The sequence below is a fragment of the Ceratosolen solmsi genome, unplaced genomic scaffold (genome assembly GCF_000503995.2).
Source record: "Ceratosolen solmsi marchali unplaced genomic scaffold, CerSol_1.0 scaffold30, whole genome shotgun sequence".
Lineage (NCBI taxonomy): Eukaryota > Metazoa > Arthropoda > Insecta > Hymenoptera > Agaonidae > Ceratosolen > Ceratosolen solmsi.
Window position 1 is genome coordinate 4,673,183 of NW_011948421.1, and position 22,317 is coordinate 4,695,499.

Consider the following 22,317-nt stretch of genomic DNA (forward strand, 5'->3'; position numbering starts at 1 on the left):
TATATTAAATGAAGCTTTTCTATTTAATACTAAATAAAAACCAAAAATGGTTTCAACTCCATATTAATTTTTAAATTTAAAACTTGGCGCTTGAGGTATGTGTGCAAATCTTTATGCGCGATTCCGTTTAAATATGAAATATACAATTAAACGGTAAAGAAAATTAATGCAATCTTCTGTTCATATATATTAAAATTTTATATCTAAATAAAAAATTACGAATAATAGTATGCTTGCAAGAACAAATGTTTCCCAGTTTTCTAAAATATATTTATTTTTATTTATAAAGATTATAAAGATTAATAAAGCTACGGCGGTATTTATACAAATTATTACAACAGATCGAACTGTTCATTTTTTTATTTGATTTCGACTTTATTACAGTAATGAAAGAGTCGAGAAACTAATTAGATGCGCAGTATACAACACAATGAAATATGTGCCTATGTTATTTTGATACTCTTGTATTTTATTATATAATTATTAGATTATCGTGAAAACTGAAAATATTTTCATATGACTATTGTATGCATTCAATTGTCTTTAATAGAGGAAAACTTATCTTTCGTAAGAATTCGTTAAAATTCATGTTAACTTTACACATGTATCTTTTATTCATATTATTAAAATTAAATTAAGTGGTCAATTTGTATATCGTGAGATACATAGCTTCGATGTTTATTCATATAAACTTACTTTTCACTGAAAATGATAAAGGTGTAAAATAAATTTAATTAAAATTTTCAATATATTGATTATACGATAAGTATTATAATGCATAATCTATTATATAGAAGATAAAATAGCATATTATGTATATACATATATATATCAATGTATACACTTTCAAGATAACATAAAAATGAAAATTATGGTAAAATGAATTTTATTGTTAAATTTAATTTCATTCGCGAATCACAATTATCTCGCTGAACACATTAGTAAATAAGTAATATTACTCTAGGAAAAACTTTTTATTTAAAAAATAATTTTAAGATTTCAAGTATTTAAAATAACAGAATAAATTCTATTATTACAACGATGATAGAAACAAGAACAAATAAGTATTAAATTCATTTGCACTCATGCAATCTTTCCATGCGAGCATACGTAAATGCACGGTTGCGCTCATCGTACGCAGCGGCCAGGGTCGCACGTACGCGCATACCCACATACACTATATATATATATATATATATATATATATATATATAGATTTAGACGACCTACACGCCCGCCCAAATTTTAATTACGTTACGGTAGAATCATAGAAAAATCTTAATCACAAAAAATACTAAGTCATTTAACTAGTTTTTTAAATACAATATTTTGATAGTACATACAAATTTCGTATAATTTTATTATTAATAACTTTAAGCAATTAAGTAAAGCATACACTTTACTCAGGGGAGAGCACGTATATGAATTTAGTATTGTGTTTAAGCGCTAACTTCACACGACTTCAACAAAAATCTCCTGGGGTATAGATGTGATCCCATATTTCATCCTCTTTTACGCACACTACTAAAGCAATTCGAGACATTCTTTAAGCGCATGCGCAATTCGAATTCCTTCAGTAAACGGGCGTGCTTACGTGCGTATGTGTACATTAGTTCACGAATGCACACATATGCGATAAAAAGCTGATGGCGACTGACAACTTTAAAACGTGAGTTCCGTCAGCGGTAGCGAGAGCGTGTAAAATTTACCCTTAAAAGTTGTTAAAAAAAAAAAAACTCTAAACTGAGCGCAAGACATACAGTACTACTTTTTAATATACTCAAGAAATTCATTAGGCAGTGGATTTGTGTTTTTTTTTTTTATATATACAGAGCAGAGCGAGAGTTAAGACGCAAACCGCCGTCTCGGTGCTGCTGCTGCTGCTACTGCTGCTGCTGCGTTTTCCGTCGACTATATGTAGAGAGGCTGCGCAGCGACCGGGTCGCAAATGCCCGGCCTTTTCTTTGCGTTCTTCATTTTTATTGAAAATAAAAGACAGTTTAAAGGGTTGATCGAGCAACTGCTCTTGTGCAAAGGAACACGAGGTTCGTTACGCTCCGCTGAAATTGCAGTAAGTACTTATAAGTATTTATGAAAGGTGTATTGAGAAAATTGAGAATTACTCCAATACTTGAATAATATCAAGAAAATAATATGACTTTTTCTTCAATCAATATTTTACGAAAGTTATTATAAATGAGTTACCGAGCTTATAATGTAGTCGATTAACATAAATAGCTTGCGTTAAATGTTAAATAATAAAACTGTGTAGGTAAATATAAAAAATTGAATGAAATGTTAATAATCGTACGAGAAATGATAGTTATTGCCGCGAATCAACATTAGATAATATTGAGAGTGAAAACTATTTTATATGAAAACTTTCAGAGACTGGTCAATTATTAGAACGTGACTTAAGCCTAGTAACCCTTACACAGTCGCTCATATACTAAACTATATTTTAGTATGTAATGTAAATAAGTTTTAAAATATAAGTTAAATTATTACCTTCGTTAAATTATTAATGAAAAGTTTTATAAACTTTAGTGTGTTTACGAAAATATTTTAAAATAAATATACACATTACGGATGAATTTTAAAGATAGGGTAATTGCTTAAGTTTTCCATTTGAATTTCTTTTTCAAGTGTGTATACGCGCATGCATCCCGCGTGCTGTTAAACTCATTTTCGTAAAAAGGATCTTATGACATTCGCGCGTGTACGTAGATAGGCGGAGTAAAGACTAAAGACGAGGAAGGGGAAATGCGTGTATGCCCTTGTATTGGTGTGCGTCTGACAAAGTACATGGTAGGGGGAAAAGTCGCCGGGACCTGCCAGCGGGCTTTTTTCCGCGATACGTGTACCCACACTGCGATTGCTAGAAAACATAGAATTAAGTTTTTTGTTTTATTATATTCGTTTAAATTAAAAGGATATTCTTCGAAATTTTAAGTAGTGGATTACAATGGTAAGTTATTGTTTGCATATGAAGATTTCTGAATAATGTAACTATTTACACGGCGAAGGAGAAAGGCGCCCAATTAAAGATAACTCCGTAGTTTAACATAAAGTGCATATGATTAGTATTATATGTGTACTTGAAATATAATGAAACAAGTTAGTACCAGAATTTCATTATATATTTTATAATAATTTTACTGTGTATTTTACAAATTACGCTACAATTAATAAATTAAGAAGATATTGCAATTAATTAGTATTGTCTAGTATGAATTTGTGATCTTATTGTATTGTATAACAAATCTCATAATTATGAAAAATAATTGAATTTTGGAGAGAAAGCTAGAAAATATAAAATCTAGAATACATTCGTTTTAATATATACACTGTATGCAAACAGATAGAAAATATCTATTTAATTTTTCACATTGATGTAATTGCTTTGTTCATCAACTTTTAATCGTTATATTATCGATCGATTCTGATTTTATTGCAGCAGCTTCACAGAGCTAATCATTAAATTTAGGATAAGGTTACAGATTTCTATAAACAATTATATTCATTACATATGCATACAGATTTTGGTTCCGTTCACGTAGACTTATGATGACGTCATAAATACTAAGTGGTAGGGATACTCGCAATGCTCATAGGTCAAATCACAATTAATAGAATTTTAATAGTATAATTATTTACTTTTTAATTATCTGTAGAATAATATCAGGTGAACAACAATTATTTTATTTATTCTGTTTATAGTTAATATTTTAGGTTAGAATACAAAGTTCGATTAATTTCATAAGTTAAAATTAAAAAATGTACATTCTACTATATTAATATTTACATTGGAATCTTTAATATTATGTGTATAATAAAATATATCATTTGTATTTTCATCATTTATAATAAAAATGTAAATATAATAACAATTCTTTAAATACTATACTCGATAATGTAAAATTTATTAAATTGTATTAACGAATATTGAGAAAGTATAATTATTTTATAAAAATGTATCTATAATTGCTAATTTATTTATAAGAACTTCATTTTTTAAATATGAAAATGTATAGATAATTTTATAAATCAATACAAAAGAATTAATCAATTTTTTAATAGGATCTATATAAAAAATATTTATACAAAAAAATTTAATTCAATTTAACTGGAAATAAATAACAAAGAGTTTATTTTCATATAATTGTTGTAGTTATATGTATAAGAGAGTCAAGCATGGTTAATCTTATATTTCGATTTATATTATTATTAAAAATTTTCCTAATTTTGTGTATATGAAATAAATTAAATTCAGAGATTGCATAATTATTTAAGTACTTTTCCAATGTAATATAATATATATTCACAAATTTGAGGATAACAATCATTCATGATAAATTTTGTATATACTATTTTTGTTATTAGATAATGAAATGCATTTTTATAGGATTATAAATTATTTATGTTTTAATGTCCTTTTTTTTTAATGATTGCTTAATTAATGTTAACTATTATTCAGATTTAATATATAAATATGATTAATAGTTGAATGTATTGGGATATTATGTAGTTCTTAATTTTATAATATGGTTGTTGATTACAATTCTTACAATAATTAATATTACTCATTACATATTTGATACATTAATATGGTTATTAATTATGTGCATGCTAAGATATTTCTTAAGATTAGATTGTTCATCAAATTTAAAACATTATTTAAATAATTTATATAAAAGGTCTCGATGTAAAATATGTTTTTCATATAAAACACGACAAATTTAATTTCATTATTAAATAAGATAAATTAGGTTAATGATAGAAATGAGAGGAAAACATTATTATATAACATTTTACAAAATTAAATGTTTTTACAAATATTTATTATAATTTTCCACAATCACGTCATATAAACTGACAGGAAAGTCTAATTGAAAAATGAGGTAAAAAGGTGAAAAATTATGTATCAATGTTCAATGATACAAATGTTTAATCATAACACAAAAAATAAAGTTTTAAAACACTTAAATTTGAAGAAGTTAATATAAAAATAATTTGAACATTGTTGGTGGTAAGGTTGGTTAAATAATTTCTCCTCTTGTCTTATAAACTATATCTTATATCTTTTTTATTATATATTTAGCCGCTTAACAGGAAAGAAAAGAAAAGAGGATTGCAATTTTAGTATTCGCGCTTCTTGACCTTGGGAACAATGGGAACCAGCGGTTATGGGAATTGCGATGGTAAGAGCGCGCGCGCGGTACACAAATCGATTGGCGCAAAGAGGGGAAGATTTTGTGTCGTGCCATTGGTTATATGACGTGGAGACGCGAGTTCCTCTGCTAATAGGCGTACTTGGGTTAATTTCTTGTCGTTTCATGTAAACGAAGCCCACCTTAATTCTAGGTTTTTATTGATTTTGTTTTTCAAGACATTTAGCATAATCGAATGACTGTAAATAAATATATTAATAATAGATTGGATTAATTAATATCCCTTTGTTTAATGAATTTTAATGAAAATTAAAAATTTATTATCTGTGAAAATTAATTTTTGTACATGGTGCTTATGAACAAACTTAATTTTATAAGATATATTTTTATTTTATAATTTATTATTCAATGATGAAAATATCTAGAATAATTTTATATTTTAATAAAACTTTTTTACGTAATATTGAGTATCTGTTATTGTACAAATTTTGCATTACATTTAAAATAATTTTTGAAAAATTTCTGAATTTCTGAATAAAAACAATATTATAATGCTTATTATCCTGTAAATGTATATTAAATAGAAAATATCTCTCGTAAATTAACAAGTAATTTATAAATTTAAATGAATTAAAAATTATCAACTATATGGATATTTATAAGAGGTTTTTTTTTTATTATATTATATGAATTTTGAAGAAGATAAGCTTAAGAGATAGTAATCAGAGCTTAAATATAATTTATCTCTTTATTTACTCATTTACTTATTTATTTACTCTTTGTTAAATATAAATATACTTTAAAAATTTTAACATTTACAATGATTGAATTATATATATATATAATTTGTCTTTAAGATGAAAAATTTTATTTTTAGTATAATATTTATATAAAAAAAATCTAATCTCAAAATTTTGACAAATTAAGAATATTTCGTTATATTCATAAAATATGTTAAAATTAAATTATATACTCAAAGATACGTACCATATTGTTTTTTACGTAAATATTTTTAATTCCTTAAATCTTATGTAACAAACATGGGTAAAATATAGTATTAATTTTATTTTCTTAATTACACAGCAACATACACTCAAAGATATAATTTTATCATAATCATTATATTGTTTAATGAAAGATTTAAAAATGATTTTATTTATTTATTTACAGATTATAAATACGAATTAATTATCCTTATATTTGACCAAAATTAAAAGTTAGAAAATATGTAAGACCGATGCTTGTTTTAAACGAAAAATACATAAAATAATCATTTATATGTGTTTAATAATTTTGGTAAAATCCATCTTTAATCAATTTATGAAATTATTGTCTTTGGTTAATATATAATTAATTATATAAAAACCATTGACAAATGAATGTACAAAATATATATTTGTAAAAACTTACAATTATTTCTGTCGATAAAAAACTAATGGTAGGAAGAGCTAATTAAAATAATATAACGTTTGTTATTTAGTTAAATTATGTCAGTTTATCATATTATTTTATAATATATTTATTATCTTATATTTTTAACAAATTTTAAAAATTGCTACAAAAAAAAATGACTTTCTAATTTGTAATATTTTAAAGCATCGTAATATGTAGAAATATAATTAAACTGTTGGTATATTGTTCATTAAATTTAATATTGAATTTCCTTATTAATTTATAAATGTAACTTATTGTAATATTTTGTTTTCACAAGTAAATACAAATAGAAAGTATTATTTTTTTATACGATATTTTAGTTTTCAAAAATAAGAGTATTTTTATAATTTTAGTCATTGAATTACTTCGTAATTCAGCGCCATCTGTATCAGATTTTGAGCACGAGTATTTGTAAGATAATAAATCTTAGAATTAAGTATCTATTATTACAATCATTTCAATTCTTTTTGTATAACCTACTGTCTATATTCGATTTTAAATTTAAAGAAAATAACTTTTTTTATCAATTATCATTTGGTTAATAATCTTATTAAAATAAGTTTCGTAAAAAAGTTGATTAAAAGATAAGTTTTTAAAAGTAAATTTATTTAGTCAATCAAATGGAAATGATAATAATAAAATGATTAATGAACAAAATCTAATATATTCATGTAGTCATTATTATAAAAATTCTATATAAGCACTTTTTGGTTATTGTACATTCGCATAAAAATCTAATGAAAAAGTAGGTGAAACTTATGTGGGTCAGTATCAATGTTTCATATTGGTAGTAACGGATTAACTAAGAATAATCATTATTGTTTTATATTCTTTGTTTAAAATAAAGAAAGAAATAAATAAAAACTTCGAAATGTTACCGACGGCTTAATAGAATAAATTAACAAGTACAGATGTTAAAACGGATATTGTTGTCCTGTAAATGAACATACAAATTAACTCAGTCAATACATACTTCTATAATCAGTATATGCCTACGTACTATACAAGTACGAGTTCGATAAATGAGTGAAGTGCGCACATGTCGCAGTTTGAACTTGGCGCATTTTCAAATGCAGACATATGAAGTAACAACGCGCGCATAGGCGGCTGCGAACCCTTTCATTAATCGGCAACGCCGCATTTATTTTACCCACACCGATGCTTGTTTCACATATATGTGTAGCGGGCCTTGCGGTTCGGAGTCCGCGCCTAGTCGTGTGTGGTTGCGTGTGGCCCACTTAAAAAACGGCCACCGTTCGTATTATAGTCAATCTTTGTACAGTATATTGAAATCTTGTGCTAATACATTAAGTAACACTTTCAACAAAACTATAAACTTACGAAGATTGCATGAATTTTTGGAGCGTCTCATCCGTGTCTCACCGAAGATGATCGCACGCGCGCATACGTACGAATAAATGAATCGCGTGGTCGTGTCATTATTGTACATGAACTTGTATTTATAGTATATAAAAAGCGAGATATATGCAAATTTTAATTAATTGTTAATACCCCGTATAAATTTAGGCCTACTTGAACGCATTGAGTCGGGATGATCATATGTTATGCCGCGCGCTCCGAATTGAATAATTTAAAATCAGTGTATGTAGTGATCTTTTGGCGGTGACGGAAGGGATGCAAAGGAATCAAGGATTCAAAAATAAGGACTTCGCATATGCACATGTACGGGCGCAGTCATGAAAACTGTATATTCGACTTGAATATGCGACTAGCTGTGAGGGATTTCTATAACTAGCCTGGAAAGAGGTGGGGGTTTGTAAATCCCATGGACGCGGGAAAATTTAAACTGCGCGCTACTTTCTTTAGTATCTTTCCCACTAAGTTACGGAGCATTGCGATTTAAGGGAATTTCCCAAATAGCCATAGTAGATAGATTTGGGAACATTTATTTTACAAATATGAGCATGAAAAGCATTGAAATGATTTTCTATAAAACAACTTTCCATTTTAAATATAAAGTATGTTATTTTTTATTTTAAAGTATTTAAACTATTTTTGAAATTGTTTTCAGATTTAGTTATATTTTAAAATATTATTAATATGTTAATAGATTTAATCAATTAATTGAAGCAATTTTAATTATTATATATAATTTTAATGAATAAAAACTTTTTCTTTTAAAATATTAAGAGGTACTATATGCACTATTCAAATTTATTGAGAAAGAATGAAATGCTCAAGATTGTATAGAGTATGCATATATCAGCTGAGTGAAAGTTACGACTATAAATAAACTATATACAAGTTTGTGGTTGATTTCATGACGATGGTGTATTTATATTCGACCTTGGTATATATTAATGGGACAAAAATTGTAGGCAGGAGTTTGAAGGAGTTTCTTTAAAGAGGAAAGCGTGGACGAGGAAAAGTGTAAGGAGAGCGCGAGCGTGTGCTCCCTTTTCGTTGTTCACGGCTCCACGCGTCGCGTCCAGAATTATCGATTTTGGAGTTCGAACGCGTGGAGGCTGGTTCTCTGGACTCAATAATGGTCTACCAACTGGCAACGCCTGCTTCTAAGCGTCTCCTCATCTTTCGTTTAGCATTTGTAATGAGATACATAAATCACTTAAAATAGAACTTTTTAAAAAGACAATTTCGTCCAAAATGTCATTTTAATTGATAAATTCTTAAAAATGTATTGCAGAATATAAAGTTTTTATTGATTTTGTCAATGTCAACAACGGATTTTTATTCTTAAAACTTGTGTTTAGCTCGCAAAATGTTATCAATATTTATTTATGCAGCACATGTAAATAAGTAGTAATAACAGCAATTTTATACAAAATGTTACCGATTCTTCGATACTGCAAACGAGTGCTTTTCAAGTAAATAAAAGTAAGCGTTCGCTCATCTTATTTATATCAATGATGTCTTCACATTTAAATTTCTTGAATATTGCTAAATTTTTTATTTCGAATACCAAATATTCGATGTTTTATACAAAATTAATCGTGAGTTTTTTTATGAAAAGCTGCATTTTGGGCGGAGTACTCAATGGTAAAGTATGTATATGTATACGACTCTGTGTTATATGCAGCTTTTGCATATATATATATATATATATATATATATATATATTGCGTGTCTCATACATGTGTATACACATGCACAGATGCGTACACGTGCACATATATCCTTATTTAATGCGAATCCCTTTAAGCAATTAATGTGGGCCTCCATTTAATTAAGCTGTAGGGATCTTTTCATACTTTCAATTTTTAATTTTTTTGTTTTTAGAATGGAGGAGATTTTAGTCGACGATGTGAGTGATAAGTGCGCGACGGAGACACCTGCCGCCGTAGTAAGTAGTTGTAGTAGTAGCAGTGCCGCCTCTGCCTCTACCATCGCCGCCGCAGCCGCCGCCGCCACCGCCGTGGACGATCCGTCGAGCCGCGTGATGTCAATGTTGTACATTCAGCAAGGAAAGCTGCACGCGAATCAAGTTAACAACAATAACGCGAGTCAGCCGCTCGTTCACGTCGTCAATAAATCTCAGATCGCCGCCTTCAATCAGGTAAGATTAATACAGCAAATTGAGGGAGCTTGCATTTTACTCGACGCACATACACACATGCGTGCTAATCGCGCGCGCGCAGCAGGGAAATGCAGACTGGTATAGTTGAGGATTGTAAAAAGAGCGTGTCACATACGTACGCACCTTAACGCGCGGAGCGCTATATGTGTGTTGCACTGGTAAAATGGAACTTGCTCGCTTTTGGATAGTTTCGCTCAGCGTTTGCCGAGGTGTAATTTCGTTTTTATTTATGAATAAGTGGTTGGAAGAGAGCATGAAGATTTATCAAAGGGGATGATGTGGAAATATTGCGAAAATCAAGTATACACTGTTATGTAAAGTCATGTAAACATAGTAAGTGTTTTACTTCCTTCTGTTAAAGACCTATTTATTATAATGTTTTTTTTCATATATATAAGTGTGTTATACTTTATGAATTGATGACTTTATTGAATTTGAATACTTTTGTTCAAACTTTCATATAGTATCACATTCGATGATGAGTAATTTATATAATTTAATGTGTCAACTGTAGTGCCTTTTAGTGGATTATCTCAATTATTATTTTCAACTTATATAGTAAAAGAAGATGATGCTGAATACGAGCATGATTATAAAAAAAATTATTTTTTTAAGGTAATACACATTTTTTAACCTAGTTCAAGTTTTATTAATTTAAATAATATAAACGTTTTAGCAATTTTAAACATCAGATAATTAGTATTTTATTTATATAATTTTTAATATAATTATTTATATAATTATAAGTAAATAAATTCTATTCTAAATATATGTGATATACTATTTTAATTTATTTGTGCATTTTGCTATTTTATTACTATTATAAACAGATATTTTTATAAATTTAATTGAAAAATAATTGATTGCATAAAAGAAAATAATATTAATTTCACTCTTCAATTCTTAAATATTTTGTGATTCCTATATATATGACATGTTATATTTTACAGTAATAAACTGATATAATATGAAATTTGTTTTTACATTGTTTTATAAATGATAGGGTACATTCTTAACTTAATTATATTATCAATACATCCAGAACATGAATACTAAATATTATAATAATTATATTATATATTATTTAAAAGTTAAAAATATTGTTTGCTTTATTCATAACATTGTTATAATTTGCAAGTCAATGTTCATTTGTATTTATTAATTTGATTTTTTGTAAATATTAATTTAAAATCATTGTCTTCATCAATTAATATCATTGCCTTAAATTCACTAAACATTATCAGCCCATACGGTGCTTCAATATTTTAAATGAAATGTGGATAATATATAATTCTTGAAATGATTGTTTTTTTTTTATATTGTTTTTTAGTAAATTAAATAGTACAGTGATGTGACAATTTATAAACTTTAATGTTTTTATTAATGTAAATATTAAAAATAGTGGAAGGTATAAGTTTACATTATACAATTTAATATCAAACAATTAGTATTTTATAATTATACTTGTAGAAATTATTACATTACTTTGTTAGAATGCATTGTGAAATATTAAATATGATATATCCTTTTTTTAGATTGTACTTCAAAGTCTTAGCCAGGTTAATCAGACTCAAATACCACAACCTATTACTATTCGTAGACAGGTCAATAGTGGTTTGAGCTCTCCATCTGCAACTCAGACACAGAAGCACATTTTGGTTCGGAAATCTAATGCATCTGGTGCCCAGATAATGCCACTCGGTACTTCACAAGATAGTCAGGCTCATACACAGGCAGGAGGAAAGTCTGGAATAGCTTATCTTGGAACAATTATTAAGCCGAAACCTAGAGAATCTGTTGTTATACCTGCAGGTAACTATTTATAAAAATTAATTATAGCTTTCCATTTTAACAATGTTTTAAAATTTTAACTTTTATTAAGATATAATAATTATGAAAAATTAAAATATAAAATATAAAATAATTAGATTTTATATGCGTATATCTATAATTTTTTTTTGTTTAAACTAAAAAAATTTATTTATTTATCCAATTATAATTATATTTTTCTAAAATTTATCTTATATAATAAATATATAATAAATTATTTGGTAAAAATTATTTAATAACATTTAATATATAATTTATACAAAAGCAGGCCCAGTGAATACAACTCAAATTCCAAAACCAAAATTAGTAATTGCACCAGTTATTTCACATGTCGCTCAGACAAGTAGTACATCCAATAATTTACAAAAGCAATCTTCCAAACATATGACTAACCTCTTGTTGCCTGTGAGTATTCCACAACAGAGTGCTTCTACAACCAAACAAAGCCTCAATTTTAAACCAAACTTTAATTTTAAATTTAACAACGGACAAATCAACACTGATGCTAAAAGCACAATAACAGGTATAGAAATAGTTTTAAAATATATATAATTTTATAATTTTTTACAATTTTAATAAATTAATAATAAACTATATTTTTTAATTTAATATGTTTCCAAACATTTTGTTATATGGATATAGATAGGATTATTGTATTAATGCATAATTTATAATATCTATAAAAAAATTTATGGAAAAATGTTTTTCGTTATATAAATATTAGAATTAATATTAATTAAGACTTTTTTTATAATGTAATGAATATATCTTCTTAAAAAATAATTCTTTTAATTTGATATACTATTTTTAATACGATAACATTGATTTATATATATCTTTATTTCATATTTGTTTATGTATTCAAATTTCATTTTTACTATTCATATACACTGCATTACAAATATATCTTATAATTAACAAATGAATGATTAACCAATAAGATTATGTTTATTAAATACTGCCGCATTTGTTGTTAATACGTTTTTAAATCTCTTGATATTCAACAATTTACTAAAATAAGATATTTGAATTTAAAGTTATTTTGATTAAGAAAATGTATATGTTTAGTTTTAAGAGAATCAAAGACATCAAATTCAGCAACAAATCCACCACCACTACATCCTATAGCAAAAATGAGTTTGTTAAATGTACCAAAAAACAGTAGTAATTCTGCAGATAGCATTAAAATAACCGAGAATCCCGATTCAGCAGTGATCACCCCAATTCCAAAGAAAGACGATAGTAACCTTCCAGAGAAACGAAAAAAAACTATAAGCAATATTTTACGAGGTTCAGGAGAAAAGCGATTAAAAAAACAGAGTTTTTCAAAATCTTCACAAGAATCTAGTGTGGTCGAATTACTGGGCTATACTTTAAATAGTCCAGAATCTGAACATGAAAAAGATAAAAAAAAAGATAAAGAAAGCGACGATGATATTACATTAATAAAAGTTGTTGCTAGTGAGGAAAAAAAAATTAAACGTCCCGTATTACCAGATGATATTAAAATAGAGGTCATTAAAGGATCAAATAGAAAAGAAATTGAAGTAATAGAGAAAGCTGAAAAAATAAATGGTAAACCGAATAATGAGGAAATAAAGGAGCAAAATCTTACACATCAAAATGATTCCAATTTTGATGCAACTAAAGTTTTGGACTGGAAAGATGGTGTTGGTTCATTACCTGGCAGCACATTAAAGGTAATTGAAATATAGTAAACATAAATACTTAATGAATTATATTTATTAGTTATGTTGGAGTTATATTAGTTAGAATTTATATTTAAAATATAATTATATTTTATTAATGAAATTCTACTTTTATGTTTAAGTTTTGCATGAATGAGTTTGGTTTAATGGAAGTTGTAGATGAAGATGAAAATAAACAGGATAAAGACGGAAATATTGGTGATAAAGAAAACGTATGCTTTACCCAAAATTCTTCTAAGTCTAGTACTCCAACAATAATTAATGAAAAGAAACCAGAAGATAAAAAAACGCGAACTGTTTCAGCAGATACATTTTATTGTTGTGATGGCTGTGGTTGTCATGGACTAGCTTCAGAATTTGAAAGTCCAAATTCTTGCAGTCCATCATGTACAGAATATATTGAAGCAATGAAACAGCAAAAATTACGAAAAGAGAAAGAAATAAAGTAAGTTTTTGTTTCTAAGTATAATATAATATTATACATACAAATTATAAAAAATATTCAATCATTATAAATGAAAATTAAAAAATTGATATTATAAAATAATGATGTCTTAAATTGAATATTTTAAATAGTAACAAAATTATATTTCTTTTTATACTAAATTTATGACTTCTATATACATACATACATGCATACATACATATATATATATATATACACGTAATATAATTATATATAAAATATCATTTCTTTTTAATTTATTACGTCTATGAATTTTTATTAATTATAAATGCTTTGACCGAAGTGGAAACAAAATAATTTAAAAAACGATTCATATTTAATTTATATGAATATATTTACTTGCTTTCATCTTAAAATTTTCGGAATTAAATTATTATAAACTTATAATTTAAACAAAACTGAATAGTGATTTAAATATTCAAATAATGTTAGTTAAAATTTATAAAATAGTATAAATAATTTGAAATACTTGAATTTTTATATATCCGAATCTTTTATCTCATTACATGATTTTTATTATATAGTAAAGAGATGCGAGCTAAAAAGAAACGCAAAAAAATGCTTCAAGAACAACAAGCAAAAGATCGAGATAAAAATAAAGATACAAATTCGAAATCAAATGATTTTGATGATAAATCAAAAGATAGTGAGGATAAGTTTGACAAATTACAAGATAGAGTAAAATCTGAAACTGATGAAGATACAAAGGACACGAATATTACTATAATGGATGAAGAAAGTCAAGGAGAATCTGAATCTAAAGTATGTTACTTTAAATTCTGAATCTCAAGTTCATATTTCGATTCCTATTTATATTTATATTAAATAAATATATTTTATTCTTATAGCAATATCCATGGCAAACTGGGAAACTTGGATTTTCATGGTCAAAATATCTTGAGCACACTAAAACTAAAGCAGCACCAGTTAAATTATTTAAGGATGCTTTTCCATACAGTAAAAATAATTTCAAAGTAGGTATGAAATTAGAAGGTATTGATCCAAATCATCCCTCCCACTATTGTGTCTTAACAGTTGCAGAAGTTGTTGGTAAATATAAAGAAAATACTGCATTAAAATATAAAATATTTGTGTTATATATATATACGTTTTTTTATAGGTTACCGAATAAGATTACATTTTGATGGTTATCCGGAAAACTTTGATTTTTGGGTAAATTCTGATAGTATGGATATTTTTCCTGTTGGATGGGCTGAGAAGAATGGACATAAATTACAACCTCCTAAGGGATATGTGCAAAACAATTTTAGTTGGAATGCTTATCTTAAAATTTGTAAGGCTACAGCTGTACCAAAGACTCTTTTTTCAAACAAAAATGTAAGTTTAATATTCAAAAAAATGATTAAATTTTATAGTTTATAACTAAAAATATGAAACTATTTTTGATTTTGAATATAATGAAAAATCTATAATGACTTTATTTTATTTATAAATAATTTTATGCATGATACGATTTGTATACAAACTCTATATAAAATTTTTTTATTTTTAGTCTATGCTTCCTACTGGCTTTCGTGTTGGTATGAAACTTGAGGCTGTTGATCGTAAGCATTCATCCTTAGTATGTGTAGCAAGTGTATCAGATGTGATGGATTCAAGAATACTTGTACATTTTGATTCTTGGGATGATGTATATGATTACTGGGCTGATGTTAGTTCTCCTTATATACATCCAATTGGGTGGTGCCATCATAATGGCCGTAGCTTAACGCCACCAAATTGTAAGAGTTCAACATTAATTAGATATAAGGAAATATGTCAAAGTACAGTTTTATATTTTAATACTATTATATTTATAAGATATATTTATTTGTTCAAATACTTCCTATTTAATTTCATATGCTTTATTTATAAACATTTATTTTTCAAAAAATAATGTTTAAAATAAAAACAAAATATATAATATTAAATTAGAAATAATTCTTTTAGATTATAAAGATCCCAAATCTTTTTCATGGGATGCATATTTACGTGGTACTCAGTCCGTTGCCGCACCCGCAAGAGCTTTTAAACAACGACCACCATGCGGATTCAAACGAGGAATGAAACTAGAAGTAGTTGATAAGCGATTACCACAATTAATTCGGGTGGCAACTGTAGAAGATGTAAAAGATCATATGTATGTTATACATTAATATTAAATATTATATTACACCTTACAGCATATTAATTCAATATAAAACTGTGTTCTTTTTATCTGAGAAATATAAAATGCCATTTTTTAGGTTAAAAATCAGATTTGATGGATGGCCAGAAAATCACGCATATTGGGTTGACGACGATTCGACAGACATTCATCCAATGGGATGGTGTTCAAAAACTGGGCACCCATTGGAACCTCCAATAAGTAAGTAATTATTAAGCTAGAATTTATATTAAAATTTGTTAATAGTAATACATTTAAATAAATTTTATTAGTTTAATTGAATGTACTTTATAAATTATATTTTCATTTATATAAATTAAAATTTGATTATTAATCACATATACATACATTATTATAGATTATAATCTATAAAATTGATATATTATAAATTTTTTAGCTCAAGATAATTTAAATGATCGTGCTGAATGTGGAACTTTTGGTTGTCGAGGTATTGGACATGTAAAAGGACCAAAATTTGCGACACATAATTCTGCATCGGGATGCCCATATTCAACACAAAATTTGAATAAGATTAAAACTATTACAGATAGACTAAGTTTAAAACATGAAGTGAATGATTTTGATGAGGATTTTGCAGTAGACAAACCAAAATATGAAAAATCTGAAAAAATAAAAATGGAACGATCGGAAAAACGAATTTCATCTTTTGAAGACAAATCGATAAAAATTGAAAATATTAAACAAGAAGATGGAGATTCGTCTGATAAAAATGAACGATTAGATAACTCTGAAAGGTATTCCAACATTATTTTATGAAAATATCTAACAAAAAAAAATTCCTGTATTAATCATAAATGAATATTTCCGATCTCTTTTAGACTTAGTAATAAGTGGCGAAATAATAGTGACGGCCAAACGGATGATGATGAGATCATTAAAAAACGAAAAAAGCGGTATGTACTATGATGAAGCACTGAGTATAGTATTTCATTTATTTTTATTTTATTTTTATTTCGACTATTTTACCATAATAATTTAATTATTATTTACCAGATATTAATTAGATTTACCATCTATTTTAATTCAGAATCTGTAGAATTTGTATAATTATAGTGTTATATAGAGAATTAAAAAATTTTATATGTATTTTAATTAAAAAATATATTAAACAGGTTGTAAAATAACTGAATGTGAGATTTTAGAATTAATATCTTTTTGTGATTTATATTATTTTAGAAAACTTGTTAACGAAGAATCAAGTCTTCTGTCGATGCTGAATTCAAACCATGATACTTCAGCAACGCAATTGCCTTATGCTTCAAACATACCCGATAAACAATTACGAATGGAACTTTATCATTCCGTTTATAATCCAGGATATAATCCTTTGCCAGATGCACCTCATATTTGGGCAAAACACAGCAATGCTTTGAACAGAGTAGTAGCAAAGCAAAATACAAATCCTCGTCGTTGGTCTAACGAAGAAGTCATTAAATTTATTCAAAGTATACCAAATTGTAAAGAAATTGGAAGTATTTTTAGAAAACACGTAAGTTTAATTCATTTACTGTTTTTATATGTTTTATACAATAAAAATAATATCAAAAATTAATTTCGATCATTTTTAAAAATAACATTAAAAAAGATAAAGAAAAAGATTGAATAACTTTTGATTTTAATAAACTTACATTAGATAGGTTTTGTTTTTTTTATTTACATTATTTTTGTATTTATTTATAGAATATTGATGGCGAAGCATTTTTAATGTTGACACAAGAAGATTTGGTGTCATTACTTAGTTTAAGACTTGGTCCAGCAATAAAACTGTATAATAGTATTGTTTTATTACGAAAAAGGGCAACGTGAAAATCTTTCAGTCAAAACTACAAAAATAAATATAATGAAAATGAAAAAAGTGAAGTTTATTGAACATTAATAAATGTTCCTTTATTTTATTTTGTGATGTATCAAAAAAACATTCGTTTTTTTGTTAAAGGGTTTCTCATAATCCCTTTTATGAAGACAAAAATATGTGAATCAATGCTCAATTAATGGGCATCATTGACTTTGTTATAATAAGACTACATATACGTAAGACGTGTACTTACGCCTTCGCTTAAAATCCCTTTTTTTAATGGCGAGAGCACATACAATCATGTACAAATGTAAATATGTTATATCTAATTATTATTATTAAAATATTGTAATACGATGAGCTTATTTTTATTACAATTTATTATTATTATTATTATTATTATTATTATTTAATTTTTTACAAGTTGCACATTTTATTTATACAAAAAGTAAATATATTATGAAAATTTAAGTTATAACATTAACCGTTTTTTTATTTTTAAAATTATTTATTTTTTTTAAATTAGATATTTTAATACAGCTAATTGTCCATAAATATGATCAAAACTTATATAAATAAAATAAATTGAAGGAATGAAAGTATTTGCTTTACAAAATACATTTTTAAAGTATTAGAAAGTAAACCGAATAAGTATTGTTTAATCTATTCATAATGAATGAAATTTTTGCGAAATGTTTTAATATTAGGATATTTAAAAACTTTCAATGACGCTTATAAATAATTATATAAGCATTCTTAATTCTAAAAATTAAACTAAAATTCTTTATTAGATTTCTTATTTGAATTATAACATCGTTACTGTAATTATTTTATTTTTGTTTAAATTATACATTCATTTGTCTGTTTCAAATAATAAAAATATTTAAATTAACTGACAGAAATATTTATATCTTTATCAATTTTAATATTTTTATAAATATTTGAAAAATAAAATGACTAGAATTTTTTAAGTTCTTTATTTCATAATAAATTTTTTTTATTTCGTGTTTATCAAATTGTACATATTTGATAATTCCTTGCAAAAGTGATATTTTTTATCAAGAATTTATATTTTATTAATTCAATTAAAGTAAAATATAAATTTAGTATTGATAAAATGATATCTAAATAAAAAATATTTTCACTATATTTAATATCCTACTTTAATCCAAATATCAAAATTTATTTGAGTTCTTAGTTAACAAATGCGAAAAATTTATATGTTCTTTTTTTATTTTTACCCAATAATAGATAGAAAAATAATTATTACATTCAAGCTATTTTATTCAAACTAAGAATTTTTTATGAATAAGTTTTATATAAATAAAGTGAAATTATGTTTTATCTAATATTTGCATTAATTTTGTATATTGAAATTTATATCTGAAATTTATGTTATGTCTATTGAATTGATATTGTCACATGATTTTGAGATTTTTACTGAAACAGAAATATGTCTATTAAATCATTGATAGTTCATTTGTGATATAAACAGAATGAAGGTATGTATATGCTACACATATAATATATACACAATCATGTTTCTGAATATTGTATAAAAATATATAAAACTAATGTTTGTGTAGAACTAATAATATTTTAATTTATTATAAATGGTAACATGACAAACTAAATATTTGTTTTTTTTTGTTCTAGGTATTTTTCAAATTATTTATTAACTTTATCTCAATCAAAAGAACTCTTAAATTGTTTATTATAATTTATAAAATATAAGATTTTAAAACTTTTACATTTAGTAAAAATAAAATGTATATTTTTCGTATCATAACATAATATAATCTAAGAAAAAATATCAAGTTATTGAAAAAAATATTTAAGAAATTAAAAGTTTTTTCTCAAATTATTTTTTAAAATAAATATTTTCATACATAATATCAGTTTGCAATGTTGCAAAGCTTAATATCATATAACTATTTTAATATAATATGCAGTGTTTTCAACAAAATTTAAATTGGTTTGAACGTTATTCCGAAAAAATAGAATCATACTTTAATACAACTATTAGAATAATACTATTTGAATTAACCAATACAGTTTTTTAAGTTCATTTTCAAGTTTATAAAAATAATTTATATAATTGATTAAGTTATTAATAAAGAAATGTTATCATAACAAAATTATACTTATTTAAGTATAAAATCAAGATTCATCGAAAATTATAATGAAAATGTGTCACATCAAATTTAGCCGTATTAAAACAACTTTAGTTTAACAAAATTTTTAATTATATATATATATATATATATATATATTTTTTTATATGGAAATAAATAATTTTAATATTTATAATGTGTAAAAATTTTTAATGCGTGTATACATAACATCTGGATTTATAAAGTAAATCTTCTGGTAATTTAATGTGATAAGATAAATAGAAAAGTTTACGATGCGTGATTCCGGTGTTGAAACTTAGGCTTATTTATCAATACAACGATTTTCAATATGCAGATACATTGCATATTGATGCGTCATTCAATGTATAAATATAAATTTTTATTTCACTCTTTTTTTTGACTCTTGAAATTTACAATATATTACTCTTGAAATGAAAATAAAAAACAACTAAACAGTAGTAAATATACAGCTAACTTAAATAAACTTATTATATTTGTGTGATATTTTTATTTTTATATGTATATATATTTACTATTTATTCATAGCATTAATGTGGTAAATATGTTTGCAGTATTTTGATCCACTATAGATTCATTAATTATATTTTGCAAAATGCAATAATAAGAATGAATGTATATTGATAAAAAAATTAATCTAAATAAGGATTAGTATTACGAATCTAGGTAGAGGCCAATGAATAAATAGAAAATGAAAAATTAATAATGTATTACGTGTATAATCAATGAAATTTTAATTATTGCTAATAATAGTTTAAGCAGCATGATACAAAGTTTAAAAATAATGTACATTATTTTTCAAAGATATTGCTTAAATTATTCTATATTAACTGATGAATACAAGTTGGTTGAATTTAATGAGCACCAGTTCTCTCTCTTGGCTTCGAAAAAAAAAAAGATAAGAAAGATTTTGGGACAGATATATATTAATATTATGCTTATGTATATAAGAAATATTATGTATAACATATGTATATATGTCTTTTGAAGTATAAAACTATATACAAATATTTTCGAACTTTTTATGTTCAAATGTTAACAAATAAAGCGTTTTTCTAAAAATTACTTATTTTCTATTTCGTTTTTTAAAATCTTCCACAACTTTTTGTTTAATTGATTAATTATTTCAATTCAAATGATTTATCATTTATGAACAATATATTCAATTATAAATAAATAAATAAATAAATAAATAAATATATATATATATATATATATATATATATATATATATATATACGATATCAATATCGTATTTTTATCAAGTTCTTTTGATTATCAAAAGATGATTTATTAATTAAAATGCTAAATAGCCAAGATCCGCCGCAAATAAGAAAAATGGATTTTTAATTTGAAAGCCCATCATTTCCATTTGGCTTAATTCCTATTTCAAATTAAAAAATTTTCTTAGACAATTTAGACGATCAGAGCTGTAAAGACTTTTTAATGTTAAGGAAGTAATGATCCTAAGTTATTGTTGGTGCCTTGAATACTTTTAGCATATTTGTAAATGAATGGCCGCTATGAAGTATCACAACTAATTGTATGATATTGTGTGATGTGATAAACCAAAAAACACAACTTGAAAGGGCGCGCGAGATTTAGAGGCGCTCAGCTTCAATCATCAAAGCCTCCACTTTAAAGATCAAGAAACAAAATGTATCACGATAAGAAGCCAGGCATGTGCGCACAAAGCGTGAAATGGAAAAAATGTAGCATCGAACGTCTTTTTAAGCGTGCATACATATTGAGAAGGGGCTGATCAAGACGAAGTCGATAGTGCCTGGAGAATCGGGCTCCGTAATTCTCTCTTGGCACTCCCCACCATTCACCTGCTGGCGATCCTTTTCAACCTTCCCTCTCGCTCCCTCCGGTGGCGCATCGCGCGTGTCCCCTTACACTCCTTCCATCGGCCCAAGCTCTCGCGCGGTGCACCGCTCCAGTAATCAGCATTGCCCCGCGCACGCCGGCTTCGTATATTTACGTTGGTGGCGCGCGCGCCCGCGCGCGGACAA

The 22,317-nt window shown here is 25.8% G+C and overlaps 1 protein-coding gene across 7 annotated transcripts; it reads left to right on the forward strand.

Moving 5' to 3' along the window:
- Positions 1 to 1,649: 1,649 nt before the first annotated feature.
- On the forward strand, positions 1,650 to 18,505 carry l(3)mbt (lethal (3) malignant brain tumor). Of its 7 annotated transcripts, XM_011498574.1 has the most exons (17): positions 10,059 to 10,140; positions 10,400 to 10,494; positions 10,676 to 10,776; positions 11,697 to 11,973; positions 12,260 to 12,514; positions 13,060 to 13,691; positions 13,823 to 14,145; positions 14,691 to 14,928; positions 15,015 to 15,216; positions 15,287 to 15,504; positions 15,680 to 15,950; positions 16,117 to 16,306; positions 16,413 to 16,534; positions 16,731 to 17,088; positions 17,173 to 17,247; positions 17,531 to 17,843; positions 18,035 to 18,505. In XM_011498574.1, coding segments are annotated over exons 2-17 (3,702 nt in total). In that variant the 5' UTR covers positions 10,059 to 10,140; positions 10,400 to 10,493; the 3' UTR covers positions 18,161 to 18,505. The 7 variants fall into 7 exon arrangements, with proteins under 7 accessions (XP_011496871.1, XP_011496873.1, XP_011496874.1 ...); XM_011498569.1 differs by lacking the exons at positions 10,400 to 10,494; positions 10,676 to 10,776 and adding an exon at positions 1,650 to 2,071 and having other exon boundaries at positions 9,864 to 10,140; XM_011498571.1 differs by lacking the exons at positions 10,400 to 10,494; positions 10,676 to 10,776 and adding an exon at positions 2,849 to 2,968 and having other exon boundaries at positions 9,864 to 10,140.
- The last annotated feature ends 3,812 nt before the right edge of the window (positions 18,506 to 22,317 follow it).